Raw genomic sequence first — 20,000 nt, 5'->3', positions numbered from 1 at the left:
TACATAAGTTGTTAATGCCTCTTAAATTAGAGAGAGAGAGTGAGTGAGTGTGAGAGGGGGTGAGGGAGAGAGGGAGAGAGGGAGAGAGAGTGAGGGAGAGGGAGAGACCCTGGAATATTAGGATCGACCAAGGCTGTTTGGCAATCATGATTCAGAAAATAGATATAAATTGTTAGGGAGAAAGACACCATGCACAAACGGGATTTAAATTATTTGGGATGAATTAAATCATGTATAATGTTTCTTCACTAACCCGCGTTGATAGGATTATGATGCAAGGATTTGATCCTTCGTGTGGATATGCATAATAAAAAGCATAATAAAGACATGAATGCACACAGCATGAGGGTGGATGTAGGCATCGGGACGAGTGAGTGAGGTAATGGCAAGTGAGAAACGCTAAATGAGGGAGTAAGGAGTCAGGGAACGTGAGCGAAGGAACGGCGAGTGAGGGAGTTAGTGAGTCAGGGAATGGCGAGTGAGGGAGTTAGTGAGTCAGGGAATGGCGAATAAGGGAATTTGCGAGTCAGGGAATGGCGAATGAGGGAATTTGCGAATGAGGGAATGGCGCATGAGGGAATTTGCGAGTCAGGGAATGGCGAATGAGGGAATTTGCGAGTGAGGAAACGGCGTGCGAATGAACGCAGCGAGTGAGGGAAGAGCGAGTCAGGGAACATCGAGTGACGGAACGGCGAGTGGCAGGCGTAGGTCTACCCGACACGCCCCGGCAAGCAGCTGTTCCCAAGGACCTCCGGGCAACGCTCAGCACTTAACTCTTCGGCAAACGGATCGTCTATCTCTATCCTAAGCTTATTTGATATCGCAATTATGTATTTTTTAAAGTTGCTTTTGAAGTAGGTGATTGCAGTATTTAGATTTTGTAATGAAGGAAAGGTGTCCCCGGAAAACCGCCATACTTGCGTGTGTCCGTGACTTCGGCGAGGAAATGAGTGAGCGATGTGTTCGTTTCCTCTCGCGGTTGGCCGGGCGCGGGAATCATAACTTTCGAAATTGTCACCCGCCCGTTTCCTCTAAGGCGTGAGAGCCCATGTGATAAAGACAAGTTGGTTCACGGTGCTGATGACTCTGTGTGAGTAAGGTGAGCCGCCGCCTCGCCTTCCTCCTTCGATGATTAATTAGCCAAGGGGGAAGTTTTGAGCGTTTCGACCTATTTCCTCTTTTTATTTCGAAGTCCTCCTCAGCCTAAAAACAAACGGCTTTCGAAGAGTCGTTGAGCGAAGACTTACTCGGGAGGGCATTTTGAGTGCTTTGGGATTAGAGAGCGGGCGCGCGACTCGTCATAACGCACTTGAAACTTTGGCGCGCTTTTCCCCATTTCCCGCTACTGTACCACGCTGTCTCGCGAAGGGGCCCGGCGGGAGGGGAGGCGCTCGTGACTCTCCCTTCCTGCAGTCGTCTTAAGGACCTATTTTGTGATTTATTATTCTTCCTGTATGATTTAGATTTAATTATAAATCCCATCTGCGAATTGAGACGAATTTGATAAGGTGGTCGATTCGGCGAGATAAGTACGTGATCGAGATTGCCTGGGATGTTGGGACCACGTGGTCGGCGGCCCCCAGCCTCGCCCGTCCCTCTCGCCCGGGTGGGTGCCCGCCTCGCTTCAATTGTCCTGCGCCGCCTGTCGCTTTCGGGCCCGAGAACCTCCCCTACGTCACGTCCGAGGATGCGCAAGCAGGCGGCGAGGCAGGAACCTTGGCGAGGGAAGAGCCAAGCCGACGAAGGGCCGCCATTCAGAGGGAGGAGCAAGGTTAGCGGAGGCGAGAAGGGTGGGGGGAGGGGAGGTCGGGAGGTCGTCGCCGGGGAAATATTATATGGTTTCTGTGAATTGTTTTATAATTATTGCCCCCTCGTAACCGGGTACGGCGTGGGCCTGCGTCGGAGCAGCGTGTGGGGGGATTTTCCTCTCTGGCCGGCAATGGAAAATCGTTCATTTGAGGTTTCGTTTTATTGCAGACATGTATTATCCGTGGTAATGAAGGGTAATATCGGGTGTAAAACGAGTAAATCTTCCTTAATGTACCTCATTTAGCTTGTCGTTTCGCATTTACTCCTAAATTATGATTTATGAATCGAATAAAAAAAGATATAACATGGATCTGCTTCAATTATTATTCTAATACTGAGAAATGTGAGACATCGTTGCCACCCGAAAGCATTGTTTCTCGCCTCGCGTGTATTAAAAAGAGTCTCGCATATTTTGCTCGGAAGGAAGAATAAATATAACAATGCGTTTTATATCGTCCGGCTTCGAATAGAGGATCCCCGAAGACAAATGACACAAAGGATTTAACCGAACAAGGATCTTGACGCCAGGACCTCGCCGCCTTCTCGCAGCATCTTCCTTCCTCCCTCTCTTTCTTTCTTTCTTTCTTACTTCCTTTGTTTCTTTCTCCTTCCTTTTTTCTTTATTTCTTATTTCTTTCTTTCTTTCTTTATTTCTTTCTTTCTTTCTTGTCATTCTTCCTTCCTCCTTCCCTCCCTCCCTCCCTTCCTTTCTTTCCCTTCTTTCCCTTCTTTCCTTCCTCTCTTCCTTTCTTCCTTTACACCCGCAGCTGCTGTAGGAGGCGGCGGCGGCCACGGCAGCGAGGAGGAGGAGGAGGAGGAGGAGGAGGAGGAGGAGGAGGAGGAGGAGGAGGAGGAGGAGGAGGAGGAGGAGGAGGAGGAGGAGGAGGAGGAGGAGGAGGAGGTCTCTGTGCCGCTGTGGGAAAGGTGTTCGCGGGAGGCTGGCCAGCTGCCGCGCGGAGGACCCGAGGCTTCCGCTGCCGCTCGCTACGGAAGTGCAGTTAGGGGGCAGTGGGAGTTCCTTCGGTTGGGGGGGAGGGGGGAGGGGAGCGGAAGGGAAGGGAGGGTGGCTGGTGTCTTGGGTGAGTGTGTGTGTGTGTGCGTGTGTGTGTGTGTGTGCGTGTGTGTGTGTGTGTTTTTTTGTGTGTTCGTGTGCGTGTGCGTGTGCGTGTGCGTGCTTCGCTCCTGCTGGCCGGAGGACATAGACGTTTTAATAGATCGCAGGTGATTAACACATTTCCGATCCATTGTAATTCTAATATTTTTTTCCTGTTTCTTTCTCGTTATAAATATTGTTTGTGATCTTTATCGTGAAGCCAAACCGGTTTCCTTTTAACCAGTATCCTTTCTTCTTCCGGTATAGCTACGTCTTCTAAGATTTATGAATTAAAAACAAAAAAATAGCAATAATAATAAGAAAAATAATTCACATGCCCCTTTTGCTAATTCGGTAATAACGGATGCTATAATTTCTATTAACTGTGTTATTCCAACTATTAATACTGTTATAGTTGTTATTGCTTCATTCGCAACGTCTTTACTGTTACCATTATTACTAGTGCGGGTTACTAGTACTCCTGCTATTATTGTACTGTTAATATACTACTATGCTCTTACTAGGACTGCTATTGCTATGTCCTATTATCACAGGTCGTATAACCGTTACAGTTACTACAACTAGCACCACTACCCAGACATCAGTCACTGCCAACCGCTTCCCCCCCCCCCTCTCCCCTCCTTCCTTTCCCTGCCTCCCTCTCCCCTCTCCTTCTCTCTCCCTCTCCCTACCCCTCCACTCATCTCTCTCTTCTCCCCTCCCTCCCATCCCTCCCCTTCTCCTCCCTTCCCCTCCCCAATCCTCCCACTCTCTTCCCCTCCCCCTCTCTCCTCCCCTCTCCCCCTCTCCCTCTCTCCTCCCCTCTCCCCCTCTCCTCCCCTCTCCCTCTCTCCTCCTCTCCCCCTCTCACCTCTCCTCCCCTCTCCCTCTCTCCTCCCCTCCCCCTCTCCCCCACCCCCTCATCTCCCTCCTTCCTTCAACTGACATCAAAAAGTCATCTTCTTTCCTTGAAAATCCACACGTCCGCTTGGAGGAGGCTCGACCGCGGTCTTCCCAGATGTGGGTATGTGGCGGGGGGGGGGGGGGGGGGAGAGAAGGAGAGGGTTGGAAAGGAGTAAGGGAGGGAACAGGATTATGGGGGAGGGAGAGGGTAAGAAGGAAGAGGAGGGAGGGACGGAGGGAGGGAAGGAGGGATGGATTATGGGAGAGGATAGTGTAGGAAGGGAACAAGAGAGGGAGAGGGGAGGGAGAGAGGGGTAGAAAGTGAGTGAGGAAGGCGTGGGGTGCGGGAGGGAGGGAGGGATGGGAGGGGAGAGCAGAGGAGGAAGGGAGGGAAGGGGTACCGGAGGAGGGGAGAGGGAAGGCTGCAGAAGACTTGTAAGAAGAAAACATTGTTTAGTGCAGTTGCTATTTATAGAGATGAATATAAAGCTGTCGATTTGTTTGGATGCGAGCGAAGGAGAGAGAGAGAGAGAGAGAGAGAGAGAGAGAGAGAGAGAGAGAGAGAGAGAGAGAGAGAGAGAGAGAGAGAGAGAGAGAGAGAGAGAGAAGAGAATAAAAGAAACAAGAAGAGAATGAGAGAGAGAGAAAAAGAGAGATAGAGAAAGAGAGAACAAGAAGAAAAGAAGAAAAAGAGAGAAAGAGAGGAACACGAAGAGAAAAGAGAAATAAGAGAGAGACGAGAAAGAGAAATCAGAGGGGAGAGAAAGACGTCAGAAGGAGAAAAAAAGGAAGAGAAACACGAGGAAGAGAATTAGAAAGAGAGAACAAATAAAAACACATGAGAAACACACGAGGAGAAAAAATGTACCGCAGGGAGAAGTGGGTTGGGGGGAGGTGTGAGGGGGGGAGTAGCATTTGAGTAGCGGGGTATAGGGAGAGAGGGGAGGGGAGGGGAAGGGAGAGAGGGAGTAGGAGGGGAGGGGAGGGGAGACAGGGGGTAGGAGGGGAGGGTATGGGAAGGGAGACAGGGGGTAGGAGGGGAGGGGAGGGGAAGGGAGAGAGGGAGAAGGAGGGGAGGGGAGGGGAGGGGAGGGGAGGGGAGGGGGAGGGGAGGGGAGACAGGGGGCAAGGGCGGGAAACCTGACACAGGGAGGTGTGAATGGTGCAACCTTCGAGTGGCGCAACGCATGAATGGCTGAGGGAGAATGCTTTTCAGTGCCGGAATGAGTGCCACTATTTTTTCTTATGTGATCTCGGGAGTAAATATGCTCCGGGCTTGCTTCCTCCTCTTCTCCCCCCCCCCCCTCCACCCCCTCCCACCCCTTCCACCTCCCTACCCCTACCTACCTCCCTCCTGAGGAACTTAGTAGCAGATTAATTAAACGCTTCGGGGTACGAAATTCAACCCCATGCGGAGTCGAAGATAAAATTAAGTCCGTTTTTTTTTTCCTTTATTTATATGTTTTTCTCCTTTTTGCTCTCTTTTTGTTGCTGTTGTTGTTTGTTGTTGTTTTTCTTTCGTCGCGTGACTTTCCTTGACGTTTGGTCCGTCTTCATTACGTTCTCTCTCTCTCTCTCTCTCTCTCTCTCTCTCTCTCTCTCTCTCTCTCTCTCTCTCTCTCTCTCTCTCTCTCTCTCTCTCTCTCTATCTCTATCTCTCTCTATCTCTCCCTCCCTCCCTCCCTCCCTCCCTCCCTCCCTCCCTCCCTCCCTCCCTCCCTCCCTTCCTACCACTCCCTCCCTCCCTCCCTCCCTTCCTACCACTCCCTCCCTACCCCTCCCTCCCTACCCCTCCCTCCCTCCCTCCCTACCACTCCCTCCCTCCCTTCCCTTCCCTTCCTCCCACCCTCTTTCCTTCCCTCCCTCCCACCCTCTTTCCTTCCCTCCCTCCCACCCTCTTTCCTTCCCTCCCTCCCTCCCCTGCCCCCCTCTCCTTCCCTCCTGATCCCTTTCTCACATTTCACTCTCCGTCTCCTTCCCTCACCCTACCCTCGGATTTAAGGGTTGTGTTCAGGGTATGGGGAAGTTAGTTACACTGGAAAGTTTTAGGGTTGATGTGATCAGGGGCGTTGGGTTCAGAGCGGGCATCGGGTGCTGTATAGGGCGTCAGTATGCATGTAAGCACTCAGGCACAGGCTCATACTCACATGCACGGAAGGACGTGGGTGTGTTTTCTGTCTATCTGTCTCTGTTTCTCTCTGTCTCGCTCTCTGTCTCTGTCTGTCTCTCTCTCTGTCTGTCTCTCTCTATCTCTATCTCTCTCTATCTCTATCTCTCTCTCTCTCTCTCTCTCTCTCTCTCTCTCTCTCTCTCTCTCTCTCTCTCTCTCTCTCTCTCTCTCTCTCACTCACTCACTCACTCACTCACTCACTCACTCACTCACTCACAGATTCACTCACACACATCTAAAATAAATAAACCAACAAACAAACAAAATCAGATACAAAGATGAAAGAAAGCAAAGAATGGCATGAGCCAGTGCTCGCGCGCGCGTCCGCACCAGAGCATTCCTGGAGCCTCCTTATACGGAAAGCTGTCCTTTGCGCTATTTCCTGTTCGACCCTCGTGGCTTGCTCTCTCCGGCGCCGGGGGGGGGGGGGGTGGATGGTAGGTGGATGGGGAAGGGGATGTGGATAGTGGGTGGATGGATGGAGAGGGGATGTGGATGGTGGAGGGATGGTGGGGGTGGAGGGATGGTAGATGGCGGAGGGGGTGGAAGGGTGTGGATGGATGGGGGGGGAAGGGGAAGAAGTGAATGGCGGAGTTTTTTTTTTTTATCATTTGTTATTATTAAAATTGATAATTCATTTGGTGATTGTGATGATAGTGAGAATGATGATGATGGGGAATATAATTGTGATTATGATTATGATTATGATTATGTATTATTATTGTTTTTGTTGTTATTATCCTCATTATATTGAGGTCATTGTTATCATATATATTATCCATTTTTGTTTATTATTATTATTATTATTATTATTAATACCATTATTATTATTGTTGTTTTGTTGTTGTTGCTGTTTTATTATTGTTATTATTATTATTATTATTATTATTTATTATTATTATTTATTATTATTATTTATTATTATTATTATTATTATTATTATTATTATTATTATTAATATAATTATTATTGTAACTTTTATCATTACTATTGTTCTGTTGTTGTTCTTATAATAATAATAACGATGGTAATGATTTCATAATATTTGTATTCATTATTAGCGTCATCATTATCATCAGCATCATCATCATCGTCGTCAATAATCGTAAAGCTTCAGTTACACTAATTACTATCATTAATATTATTAATAGTAGTAATAGTTGTAGTAGTAGTAGTAGTTGTTGTAATTGTAGTAGTGGTAACAGTAGAAGTAGTAGTAGTAATAGTGATAGTAATAGTAACAGTGATAACAATGATAATAGTATAATTATCATCATCGTCATTATCATCATCCTCAGTCACCATCAAATTAAACCGTCGTCGTCACCACAGCCATCGTTCACCACAGATGACCATCAGCCAAGTCATCATCCATCAGTCACTCACCACAACCCAAGTCCCAAATAAAACACAACAAACGCTGAAGTTCAAAGCAAAACAAAGACGAGGGGAAGGGGGAGAGAGGGGAAGGAGAGAGGGAGAGGGGGAGAGGGAGAGGGGAGGGGGGAGAGAGGAGGGAGAGTGTGTGAGTGTGAGTGTGAGAGTGGTAGTGGGAGAGAGAGAGAAGGAAAGAGAAATAAATAATGATAATAATAATAATGATAATAATAATAATAATAATAATAATAATAATAATAATAATAATAATAATAATAATAATAAGAAGAAGAAGATGAAGATGAAGAAGAAGAAAGAGATATGTACGCTCGTAACCTTTCACACATTCTAGTAAATGATTCTGTAAGATAAACTGATTAACAACATTTGTATTTATAGTTTCCCTCCCTGACATTAAACCATCTCATCTTCCATCAAACCAGATAGTGCCATACCTAAAAAAAAAAAAAAAAAAAAAAAAATTATAAAGATTAATATCCCGTCATGTCAGAGGAAATAATGGCATTTATCGAGACGAAAATAACATTTATTTCCCTTCATATCTAAACAATTCTCGAGTGTGAAAGATTTTAATAATGATCGTGGTTTTCCCCCCGGGGCATGGTGCAACTCCCCCCCCCCCCCTTCCTCTTGTTGGCTGCAGCTGCCCGGCGCTCTTTGTCCCGCTTCCTCCTGGGGGCGTGTGGGCGTGCATGTGTGTGGGCGTGCTTGTGTTTGCGTGTGTGTGTGTGTGTGTGCGTGCTTGTGTTTGTGGGCGTGCTTGTGTTTGCGTTTGTGTGTGTGTGTGTGTGTGTGGGCGTGCTTGTGTTTGCGCGTGTGTGTGTGCGTGCGTGCGTGCGTGCTTGCGTGTGTGTGTGTATATTTGTATAGAGATACATACCTACGTACACACATTAATCCATGCGTCATAGTATGCATATCACAACGTAAACAGTTTCCAACCCCCAAACGTAAACAGTTAGGGGTTGGGGGTGGGTGTGGGTCACAGGGTTGGGGTTGGAGGAGGGGGGAGGAGGAGGTCATTCCTGGCGGGAGGTGACGAGAAAAGTGTCGCGGTCAACGTTTCATTAATCAACGCCCATCCGCACTTGACCGCGTGCCGGCATGCGGGGCGGCGCGAGGCTGTGGCGAGGTCGGATGCGGGAGGAGGAGGAGGAGGAGGAGGAGGAGGAGGAGGAAGAAGAGGAGAAGGAGGAGGAGGAGGAAGAAGAGGAGAAGGAGGAGGAGGAAGAAGAAGAGGGGAAGGAGGAGGAGGAAGAAGAAGAGGAGAAGGAGGAGGAGGAAGAAGAAGAGGAGAAGGAGGAGGAGGAAGAAGAAGAGGAGAAGGAGGAGGAGGAAGAAGAAGAGGAGGAGGAGGAGGAGGAGGAGGAAGAAGAGGAGAAGGAGGAGGAGGAAGAAGAAGAGGAGAGGAGGGAGGAGGAGAAGAAGAAGAGGAGAAGGAGGAGGAGGAAGAAGAAGAGGAGAAGGAGGAGGAGGAGGAAGAAGAAGAGGAGGAGAAGGAGGAGGAAGAAGAAGAGGAGAAGGAGGAGGAAGAAGGAGAGGAGAAGGAGGAAGAAGAAGAGGAGAAGGAGGGAGAGAGAAGAAGAAGAAGAAGAAGAAGAAGAAGAAGAAGGAGAAGAAGAAGGAGAAGGAGAAGGAGAAGGAGAAGGAGAAGGAGAAGGAGAAGGAGAAGGAGAAGGAGAAGGAGAAGGAGAAGGAGAAGGAGAAGGAGAAGGAGAAGGAGAAGGAGAAGGAGAAGGAGAAGGAGAAGGAGAAGGAGAAGGAGAAGGAGAAGGAGAAGGAGAAGGAGAAGGAGAAGGAGAAGGAGAAGGAGAAGGAGAAGGAGAAGGAGAAGGAGAAGAAGAAGAGGAAGGTCGTCGGCGGAGATTACAGTCGGATTGAATCGTGATTTGAGGGAGGAAAGGATAGTGAGGGTCTTTAAGGGAATTTAGAATGTGATGGTGATGGTGGTGGCGGTGATTTGAACAATTTTGGTAATGGCAATGATGGAATTTAAGGAATTTTGGTTTAAGGAATTTTGATGGTGATGATCGTGGTGGTTTGAGAAATGATAACGATGATGGTGATGATGGTGTTAGTGGTTTGAGAAATGATGGTGAGGTGATGGTGATATTGATGATGATGTCTTGTGGAATGTTTATGGGGATGAGAGAAATGGTGTAATTTTGCGAATGATATTGAATTGCTGTTTAGGATAGTTTAGGATAGAAATAATGAACGTGACAGAAGAAATAAGGGTGATAATTCAATATATAACGATGAGGATGATACTGGTAATTAGAGAAATGGTGATGAGAGACGAAAGATGGTGATAATGACGCGTCGGAGAAAGCAAGGCGTAGCGAAGAAGGGTTTGTGAATGGATTCGGACGCTGGTGAAGGCGGCCGTTGATCGTAGCGGGTCCGTCCCATTCATTAAAGAAAGGGGGAGGGCGAAGGGGGAGGGCGAAGGGGGAGGGGGAGGGAGGTACATGCCATGTTGAGACGCCCCATTCATCTCCTCTAGCCTGTAAGTCTATCATCAGTCTCTTCCGCAGTATACCCGCAATCTATTTCAAGTCCCCTTCCCTCTCTCCTTCCTTCTAGTTCTCCTTTCACCCCTCTCATACTTCTCCCTCCCTCCCTCCCTCCCTCCCTCCCTCCCTCTCTCCCTCCCTCTCCTTCTTTTCCCTCCCTCCCTCCTCCCTTTCACGTCTCCCTTACCACCCTCTTCTACTTACCCCCTTCTCCCCTCCCCTCCCCTCCCCCCCCCCCCCCCCCCGAGCACCGTACCTTCGTTCAACCCTACACCCCTCCCCCCCCAACACCCCTCCCAGGTCGTACCGTGAGATATTCCTTGTTCACCGTTTGTTTACATCTGTCCGCCCGTCTCGAGGCTGGGCTTGTGTGGGACGCCCCCTTCGTCCTTGGCCAGCGCCCGTCGCCGCCTCCCTCGCCGCCCGAAGGAATTTTCTCTTGTCCCCGGGTGCCGCGGCCTCTGCGTTCCTGTCGGTGGCACTTTTTCATTCTCGTTCTTGTTCTCTTTCTCGATTTTGTTCGCCTTCCTAGTTTTTTTTTTTAGTTTTTTTTATTAAGTCTTCCCCTCCTCTCCTCTTCTCTTCACTCCTTCCATCTCATCGTCTTTCCTCTCTTCTTTTTCTCCTCCTCCTCCTCCTTCTCCTTCTCCTCCCCTTCCTCCCACTCCCCCCCTTCCATTCCCACTCCCCCCTCTACCTCCCCTTTCATCTGCTCATCATCTCCCTCTCCTCCTCCTCGTCCTCTTGCTCAAGGCAGATTTATGCGAGACGGAGATAGAGGAGGAGAAGAAAAGGGAGAATGTAAACAGAAAAATAAATAGGAATGAGCATTGAATATGAGAAAGTGATGATTAGTACAATTGTTCAAACAACAACAACAACAACAAACCAAAACAAAAACACGATGGAAATAAAGATAAGTCTTCTTTGACGACGATGTTGTCATACTTATGAATATTCATCTCTTTAGCGTTTGAGATGATTGTTATGGCGAATGAAAAAAAAAGAAAGAAAAATCCCGTTCCGGCTCATGACTTTCATTGTTGTGTTGCACGGAGCCAGGGAGCATAATCTTGCCGTGTTTGGGGGTATGCATGTTGCCTTCCTGTTGCCATGTCTCCTTGGCCACGACTTCGGACCGTGTCTTTTTTTTTTAAGCTGTCTTGGATATAGGGTATTTCGGGATGGTATGTATACGCGTGTGTAGGTGTGGGTGTATAGGCCGACGCGCATGGAAGGGTGTATGAATGGATGGTCGGTCTCTCTGGGGATCAGCAAGGAATACATGTCGCTTGCACACACATATAACACACATAAAGACACACACGCACGCACGCACGCACGCACGCACACACGCGCACACGCACACGCACGCGCACACGCACACGCACATCTCTCCCTCTCTTTCTCTCTCACTCTCTCGTGTCTGCCTGTTGTTGTCCCATCCTCTACTACTCCCTCTCAACTTCCCTTTCCTCTCCCCCTCTCCTTCACGCTCTCCCCACCACTCCCCCTCTCCCACCCCTCCCACCTCCCCCTCCCCTTCCCCTCTCCCTCTCCCCTACCTCCTTTCCTCGCCCTTCCCCTCATCACCTCCCCCCTTTCCCCCATCCCCTCTTCTCCCCCCCCCCCTTCCCTTTCACCTGTCTCTCACCGAAGGACCTTCCCGACGTGCATCCTAGACGCAGCTAATCCTCTCACAGGACGCCGCGCCGAGCTGCTGTAATCCTTCTCCTCCCCTCCTCCTCCTCCTCCTCCCCTCCTCCTCCTCCTCCCCCTTGTCCCGTGTCTCACAGGAGAGGGGGAGGGAAAAGGGGGAGGGGGAGGAAGAGGGTCGAGGGGGTATAGAGGGAAAGGGGAGAGGAAGAGGGAGGGGGAGGGGGCGAATGGGGAAAGAAGAGAGAGCAGTAAGAGGAAGGGAAACTGGAGAGAGTGAGAGAAAGGAGTCTTGATTGCCCCCTTCCCTTCCCCTTTCTGTTCCCTCCCCTTCCCCTTTTCCCTTCCCCTTCCCCTCTTCCCTTCCCCTTCCCCTTCCCTTCTTTGTCATTCAGAATCTCTCGAGTAAACAAAGGATCGAAAGAAGTACTCGTGATAAAAATTAAAGATTATGACGACGATGACGACGATGATGATGAGGGTGACTTCGACGCTTGATCATCACAATCGATGTCGTTATTATTGTTATTATTAATGCCATTGTCATTATTGTTATTACTGTCAGTGTTGGTTATTCTTCATTTTGTTACGATTAATATTACTACTACTACTATAACTACTAATACATCTATCAGTATTAGTGATTATTACTATAACATGACTCCCCTGACTCCCTCTCTCTATTACTAAGCTAAGGCATTCCATTCACCCATTCTCCTGCGTGTCTCAGTGGCCCCTCGTTCGTGGTCTATTCCACAGAGTGAGGTAGTCTGAAGGCTTTATTGTTGCTACTGCTGTGGTGGTTTATTATTGTTTTTGTTATTATTATTATAATTATCATTATTATTACCCTTGCTAACTGTCCCGCCTCTCCTTGCAGACCGACCGAGCGCGGCGTGGAGCGGCGAGGCCCCGAAGGAATGGTGGACGCGGGCCCGGCGGCGACGGTTTCCAGCTCCGCTCCTGCTGGCTGCTGATCCGTCCCCCGCCCCTCTCGCCCGCGCCCGCGCCCGCGCCCTCGCCCGCCTCGCTCCGCCCGCCCCAACGACCGCAGACGACCTCCCGGCAGCCGATACGGGCGCCCGCTGACAACAGCGCCGACCCTCGTTCACGGGCGTCGCCCCAGCAGGCGTCTGTGATGACCATGGCAAGCTCTGGCAGCGGTGCCGGGGACGCTGGCGGGGGCAGGAAGGGAGGCTCCCGCGCCCCCCAACCGCCCGAGGAGGAGCCTCTCCAACCCCCCGCCGCCGCCACCGCCGCCGCCGCCACCACTGCCGCCGCCACCGCCGCCGCTGCCGCCGCGACGACCGCCTCGCCCGCCGTCTCGTGCGCGGGCAACGTGTCGGGTCTTCCGCGGGCCAACGACAACTACGAGGAAGTCAGCATCATCGGCAACGGTAGGTAGCCCTCTTACTGTATGACGGTAGATAAAGACACTGGAAATAATCAATATTTATCAACTTTGCATACATTCCTTTCCACACAAACTAAACCCACATACAAACAAACAAACAAACCAACAAACAAACAAACAAACAAACAAACACACACACACACACAAACACCCCTAATAGGCCTACATACCCACGAAACAACTCTACCATGTAGGCCCATGTACCCATATACCCCCGACGTCCTAATCCGAGTGCTTGCGTGCCCCCGCAGGCGCATACGGCACCGTGTACTGCGCGCGGGACCGGAACAACCCGGACCGCGTCGTGGCTCTCAAGAAAATACGAATCACCCTCAACGAAGACGGAGTTCCCGGAAACGCCGTCAGGGAGATCGCGCTCCTGAAGCAGCTCGAGCGGTTCGAACATCCGAATATTGTCAGGTAAGGGAGAGCTTTTTTCGTTTTTTTTTTCGCGTTTGTTTGTGTATTTTTTCGCGTTTGTTTGTGTATTTTTTCGTGTTTTTTCGCGTTTGTTTGTGCTTTTTTTCGTGTTTTTTTTCGCGTGTGTTTGTGCTTTTTTCGTTTTGTTTTCATTGTTAGGTAAGTGGGCTTTTTGCTTTTGTTGTCATTGGTATTGCTGTTGTGTTTGTCCCATTTTTTGTTTTCTTTTTCTTGATTAGTGGAGATTTACTTATTTTGTTTGTTATTTTGTTGTTGTTGTTGGCATGACGTGGTAGAACGTGAAGTTATGGCAGACATTTAGCCCGTTAGGTTGAGGGTGAAACGACCTCGAGGGAAAGATAGGGAAAAAAAAGTTTAATCAGTTTCACTTTGTGACGAGAAGGGAAAGAAGCCGTACGCTACCTATAGTGGTCCATTTTAGAACAATATGTTTTTTGCGAAGGAGTTCAGAGCGTCAAAATCGGATTCTTTTTATTATTAATTTTTTTTTCTTCTTCTCTTATTCTTCTGTTTTCACCTTCTTTCTCTTTCCTCTCATTCTCCTCCTCCTCCTCTTCTGCTTCCTCCTCCTCCTTCTCCTCCTCCTCCTCCTCCTCCTCCTCCTCCTCCTCCTCCTCCTCTGAAAAACGAGAGCCCGGAGCGATAGAGGGACGTCTGGATAAAGGGTCATTTTTCGCCAATTGGGAGCGGGTCGGCGCTGCCCCTTTGTCTCTCGAGGCGTCGACCAGCCAGCCACCGCTCGACCTTTCGTGGCCGAAGACGTGCCCCCGCCGTCGCCCCCGTCGTCGCCTCCGTCAGAAGACCCACCCGGGCGCGAGGGAGAAGGACGACCGGGTGAAAGAGATCAGGGAGAGGAATAAGCCACGATGGGACGGAATGCCAGGCGCGTAGGGACGACGCCGGATCGAAGGACTTGTTAACGAGGCGCGGAATGTCGTCGTCGTCAGCGGCATCACGCGAGCGCCGACGAGGCACGGTGCGAGGGACGGGTTGGGTGGCGAGCGAGCGGCAGGGCGCGAGGAGTGGAGAAAGGGCCTCCTGCTCCTCCTCCTTTCTGGCTTTTCTCCTTTTTTTCTCTCCTTCTCCCTCTCTTTTCTCCCGTTCTTCTTTTCTCATCTTCTCCTTTTCCTTCTTCTCTTCCCTGCTCCCTTTCTTCCCTTCTTCTTTTCTGCTCTTCCCTCTTTCCTCTTCCCCCCTTCCCCAGTCCCCTGTCTCCTTCCCCCTCACCCCATCTACTTCCCCCTCCCCTCCTCCCTTTTTCTTCTTCCCTCCCCCCATCTCCACATACCCAGCCTTGCCCCCCCCTCCCGACTCTCTCGCTCTCTCTCCCCTACCCCTTCCTCCACTCCCCATCCTCTACTCCCCACTCTCTCGCTCTCCCTCCCCCACCCCCTCCCCTCTCCACTCCCCACTCCCCACTCCCCACACTCTCCCCTCCCCACTCCCCACTCCCCACACTCTCCCCTCCCCACTCCCCACACTCTCCCCTCCCCACTCCCCACTCTCTCCCCCCCACTCCCCACTCTCCCCCACCCCTCCCCACTCCCCACCCTCTCGTTCTCTCTCCCAGGGTACGAGGCAGTGGACAGTGACGAGCGTCCGATCCGCACGCCCACCATCTGCCATGCGGGCGCGTTCGTACGGGATGTCGAACCTGCCTTTTTTTCGTTTTGTTTTGTTGAACCTGCCAATTTTTTGTTTTGTCGAACCTGCCAATTTTTTGTTTTGTCGAACCTGCCATTTTTTATTTTTGTTTTTAACTTTTGGTATTTTGTCGCACCTGCCATTTTTCGGTTTTATTGAACCTGCTTTTTTTTTTTTTTTAAACATTTTTGTTTAGTTCCCGAAGCCGCGAGGGTGTAGTGCTTGAGGTGAGAGAGAGAGAGGGGGGAGGGGCTGTGGTTTTAAAAGCCTCTTTTTTTTCTTCTTCTTTTTCATCTGGAAATGGCAGACTAGACGCAATGTTTGCGTTTTTTGTTTCACGGGAGAGAAGAATGTGAATGCCCCCTTGTTCTCGGATCCATAATGCCCCGGTGAGAGTATGCCTGGGATTTGCTTTTAGCCGAAATGGAGGATTTAGAAAGTTTTATAAAATTCGAAAGGGAGTGATTTTTTTTTTTTTTTTTAAAGTGGCATACTAATGGAGTGATAATGGCCCCGAGGTTCCATACGGACCATGGACGGAGCTCAGTAATGAGGATCGTGTCAGAATGTGGCTGAGGAGGGGGAGGAGGAGGAGGAGGAGGAGGAGGAGGAGAAGGAGAAGGAGGAGGAGGAGGAGGAGGAGGAGGAGGAGGAGGAGGAGGAGGAGGAGGAGGAGGAGGAGGAGGAGGAGGAGGAGGAGGAGGAGGAGGAGGGGGGGGTAGGGGTGGTGGATGTGTAGGGGTAGGGGTAGGGGAAGGGGAGGAGATGGTGGGAAGATGAGGATGAAAGGGAGAGAGAGAGAAAGGAGGGGGGAAAGGGGAGGGGGAGGAGAAGAGAAAGGGGAGAGGGAAAAGGAGGGAAGAAAAGGGGGGAGAGAAGAGGGAAGTGAGGAGGCGTTTTTGCGAGTGGCCGCTTTAACTAGTGTTTATCGGTTTGTCGGCCGGAGGGTTGATAGCGGGTCACGGCGCCCACTCATGGCTGGCGGTGGGCGGGCTGAGCACATGTGGTGGGCGCCGGGCGGGCCGCGGAGGGCTGGTTGCCGAGCGTGGGGGCGAGTTTTTCCCGTCGCGCCTCTACATGGCCGGGTCGAGGGCGTGGAAGTGCCAGCGTCCATGTTTATTGTTCAAAAGGGGGGTGAGAAGGCGGGGGGGATGGTTTTTGTTTGTGTGCGGACGGGGTGTTGGGCGAGGGACGGCTGGAGGCCAGGTCGGAGGAAGCATGGTGCGTGACGAGGCTGGTCTTGACGAGCGTAGGGCGGGACTGGACGGAGAGAGGACTGAAGAGGAAATTCGCGTCTTGGGAAATGCACGTGATGATGGTGATGATGGTGATGATGGTGATGATGGTGATGATGATGGGTGGAGGGAAAGACAAGCACAGAAAGTCAGCACGGAAAGACATGCAGACAGGCATAAACATAGACGGACATAAATATCGACATCAGCACAGAAGGACCAGGAGGCATTGATCATCCTCGTGGGCGTGCATCCGCCCGAGGGTGATTCTATCATGCGCTGCCGCACGGAGGTCCTGGCGAGCGAGGCAGGGCGAGGCCTCCTAGCCCGCAGGGGGAGCGAGGCTGCGGGAGGGGGAGGGCGAGGGGGAGGGGGGGTAGAGGGAGACTGGTTTGATGCCCCTGGGAATGGGGCTTCATCTCTCGACTCGGGGGACCTCTAGATACCTTGGCGATGTTCTGTGATAGCCCCAAGGTACCCCCGGTGGCTCCCCTGACGCCACGTGTGCCGGCGTGTTTCCCACAGCAGCGAACTTGCTGTGTGTGGCGCTGATTAAAAGAGATTTACGATCCGATGCATGAAATATTATCCCGCTGTCCACACGGCGATACCGCCATGCAGTACTTGATGCAAGCCCCTGACACCACACTATATAAAGACGATGATGGATGCACTATACCCATATTGACACCGATTCTCTTGCACAATAACCCTAAAATCCACTTTTCTTAAGCAATGAATCCTCATCAGCCTCAACATCACCCGCAGCGACCTTTGTATGTGGGGTTCGGGTACGAGTTTACGTTCGTCCGGCCATGTAGGGTCGTGACGCATAGCCATGTTGACAAGGTCGTGAAGGAAGGAAGGAAGGAGACAAAACTTCCAGACCCACCAGGGAGACCCCCCCCACCCCCCACGCCCCTGCCCCTGCGCCGACGCCGTAGGGGCCTCCCTCCACGAACCAAGTCCCTCAGAAGGGGCGCTTTTCCAGGGGCATTTCTCACTACTAGGGGCGAGGATTCCCGACCCGCCGGAGGATTTTCTCTCCTGCAACGAGACTCCTTCGTCACCGTCGGGTTTTCGTGACGGCGATCGTGTCTCCTGTTTGTTTGCTTGTTTATTTTATTTCATTGCGCTATTTGTTTATCTGTTTCTTCTTTTGCTTATTTGTTTATCTGTTTCTTCATTTGTGTATTTGTTTATCTGTTTCTTCATTTGTTTATTTGTTTATCTGTTTCTTCATTTGCTTATTTGTTTATCTGTTTCTTAATTTGTTTATTTGTTTAACTGTTTCTTAATGTGCTTATTTGTTTATCTGTTTCTTGATTTGTTTATTTGTTTATCTGTTTCTTCATTTGCTTATTTGTTTTAATTAACTATATCAGGGTCTTTCTTGATTTGTTTAACCATATCTGTTTATTTTTCTATTTATTTAACTATATTTGTTTGTTTGTTTGTATACTTATCTTATTTAATATTTAATTGTTTTGCGTGTTTGATTATGTTTTTGTTTGTTTATCTATTTGTTTATTTTATTATATTTGTTTGTTCGATTTTTTTATTATTGATTTACTTATCTGATCATTTCCTGTTTTTTTTTTTTTGATTATGTATTATATTGATTCGATTGTTTATTTTCTTTTATTCTATTATTTCTTTTTCCTTTTTTTTGCGTTTCTATATTTCTTTTTGTTTGATTTGTTTGTCATCAGCAAAGTGTATGGTGTGGGGAGATAGGATAGGTAGGATAGAAGGGGGTAGGATAGGATAGGATTGGATAGGAGGAGATAGAATAGGATTGGATGCACGATGAGATAGGATAGAATAGGATTGGATAGGAGGAGATAAAATAGGATTGGATGAGAAGGGATAGGGTAGGATAGAATAGAAGGTAGGATATAAAAAGGAGATAGGATAGGATAGTATAACATAGGTTAGAATAGAAGAAGATGGGGCAGAATAGGAGAGGATAAGATAGGATAAGAAAAGAATAAGATGGAATGGGATGGGAGAGGACAGACGACAGGAGAGGAGAGGATAGGAGAAAGGATAGGATAGGAGGGAGTGCGGCGGAGTGCGGTGGAGTGCATCCTTCGCGTGTCCCCTATCGTCCTCATCGCTACCGCTGCCGCCACGAGCCTCGACAACCCATTCATCAGGCGCTCCGTCCTGGCCTTCCTCTGCCACCCCCTGCCACCCCCTGCCTCCCTCTGCCACCCTCTGCCACCCTCTGCCTCCCCCTGCCTCCCTCTGCCACCCTCTGCCACCTCTGCCACCGTCTGCCTCCCTCTGCCACCCTTTGACACCCTTTGACACCCTCTGACACCCTCTGACATCCTCTGCCACCCTCTGCCACCCTCTGCCACCGTCTGCCTCCCTCTGCCACCCTTTGACACCCTTTGACACCCTCTGACACCCTCTGACATCCTCTGCCACCCTCTGCCACCCTCTGCCTCCCTCTGCCTCCCTCTGTCTCCCTCTGTCTCCCTCTGTCTCCCTCTGTCACACGCCCGCGCCGCCTCCTGCCATCCTCTGCCATTATCTGGCATTCCCTGCCATCCTCTACCATCCCCTGCCATTCTTTACCACCCTCTGCCATCCCCTGCACCTTCTGAAACCTTCTGCCACCTTGTGCCACACGCCCTCACCGCCTGCTGCCGACTTATCTGTCATGGGAGTTCGTCGCACGTGCGTGTATGGTGACTGGCTATGGTGACTAATTGCTGTCGTCTTTCTCCACTTGTTTACAATATTGGCTCTTGTTTTTCCCCTCTTTCACCATACAGGTTCTCTCTCTCTCTCCACTTGGTCACCAGTTCACTATACTGGGTTTTCTCTCTCCACTCATTCACTGTATTATTTTCTTCTTCTCATACTGGCACTGTTTTCCTCTCGGATGCTCTTACTGATTCTCTTTCCCAAACTATAGTGCCTTTTTTCTCTCCACTTGATCACCATACTGTTTTTTTCCCCTCTGCACCATAATCATCCTCTTCTTGTTCACCATACTGATTCTTGATCATACTACATGTCTCGTTCACTCTACTGCCTCCTCATCACCATACTTGTTCTTCGTCACTTGTTCACCATACTTGCTCTTTCTCACTCTTTCACCATACGGGTCTTCGTCACTCTTTCACCATACTGACTCTTCGTTCACCATACTGTTTTTTCGCTCACTCTTTTACCATTCAGGCCCCCCCTCCCCCCCACCTTCCCTCCTTCTCTTGCCTCCTTCTCTTGCTCATTCACTCGTCCTCTCTGGCATCGCGTCACGCCAGGGAAACTCGCCGATTGGAGTTAGCTCCTCTTAAATCCGTATATCATGCGTCTCATTAATCATTCCCATCAGCTTAAGTTTGGTCACGGAACAGCGAGTCCTCAAGCTTCGGTAATGGGGACTTTGTGATGGAACTTAGGTGGGGGGGGAGGGATGGAAATGGGGGGGTAATGAGAGAATATTCGTGTTTTATTTGGAGGGGGATGTGTGTTTCAGGTCGGAAGAGAAAAAAGATGTGTGTTTGTCTCTCTCTCTCTTTCTCTCTCTCTCTCCCCCTCCCTCTCTCTCCCCCTCCCTCCCTCCCTTCCTCCCTCCCTCCCTCCCTCCCTCCCTCCCTCCCTCCCTCCCTCCCTCCCCCCCTCTCTCCTCATAATCCCCCTCCCTTTTCCTCTCTCCCCTCCCTCTCCTACCCTCCCCCTCCCTCTCCCTCTCCAACCCTCT

At 50.0% G+C, this 20,000-nt stretch overlaps 1 protein-coding gene across 1 annotated transcript in view; it reads left to right on the top strand.

Moving 5' to 3' along the window:
- Positions 1 to 12,425: 12,425 nt before the first annotated feature.
- The window catches only part of LOC125041620 (cyclin-dependent kinase 4-like), a 148,478-nt gene continuing 140,903 nt past the window's right edge, over positions 12,426 to 20,000 (top strand). Inside the window, exons 1-2 of the mRNA XM_047636677.1 lie at positions 12,426 to 12,942; positions 13,211 to 13,379. Of these exons, the coding sequence (XP_047492633.1) occupies positions 12,684 to 12,942; positions 13,211 to 13,379 (428 nt within the window). The 5' untranslated portion in view covers positions 12,426 to 12,683. The remainder of the gene's footprint in view (positions 12,943 to 13,210; positions 13,380 to 20,000) is intronic.

This window comes from Penaeus chinensis, chromosome 31, assembly GCF_019202785.1.
Source record: "Penaeus chinensis breed Huanghai No. 1 chromosome 31, ASM1920278v2, whole genome shotgun sequence".
In the NCBI taxonomy this organism is placed as follows: domain Eukaryota; kingdom Metazoa; phylum Arthropoda; class Malacostraca; order Decapoda; family Penaeidae; genus Penaeus; species Penaeus chinensis.
This window is presented reverse-complemented; position numbering and strand designations above follow the sequence as displayed.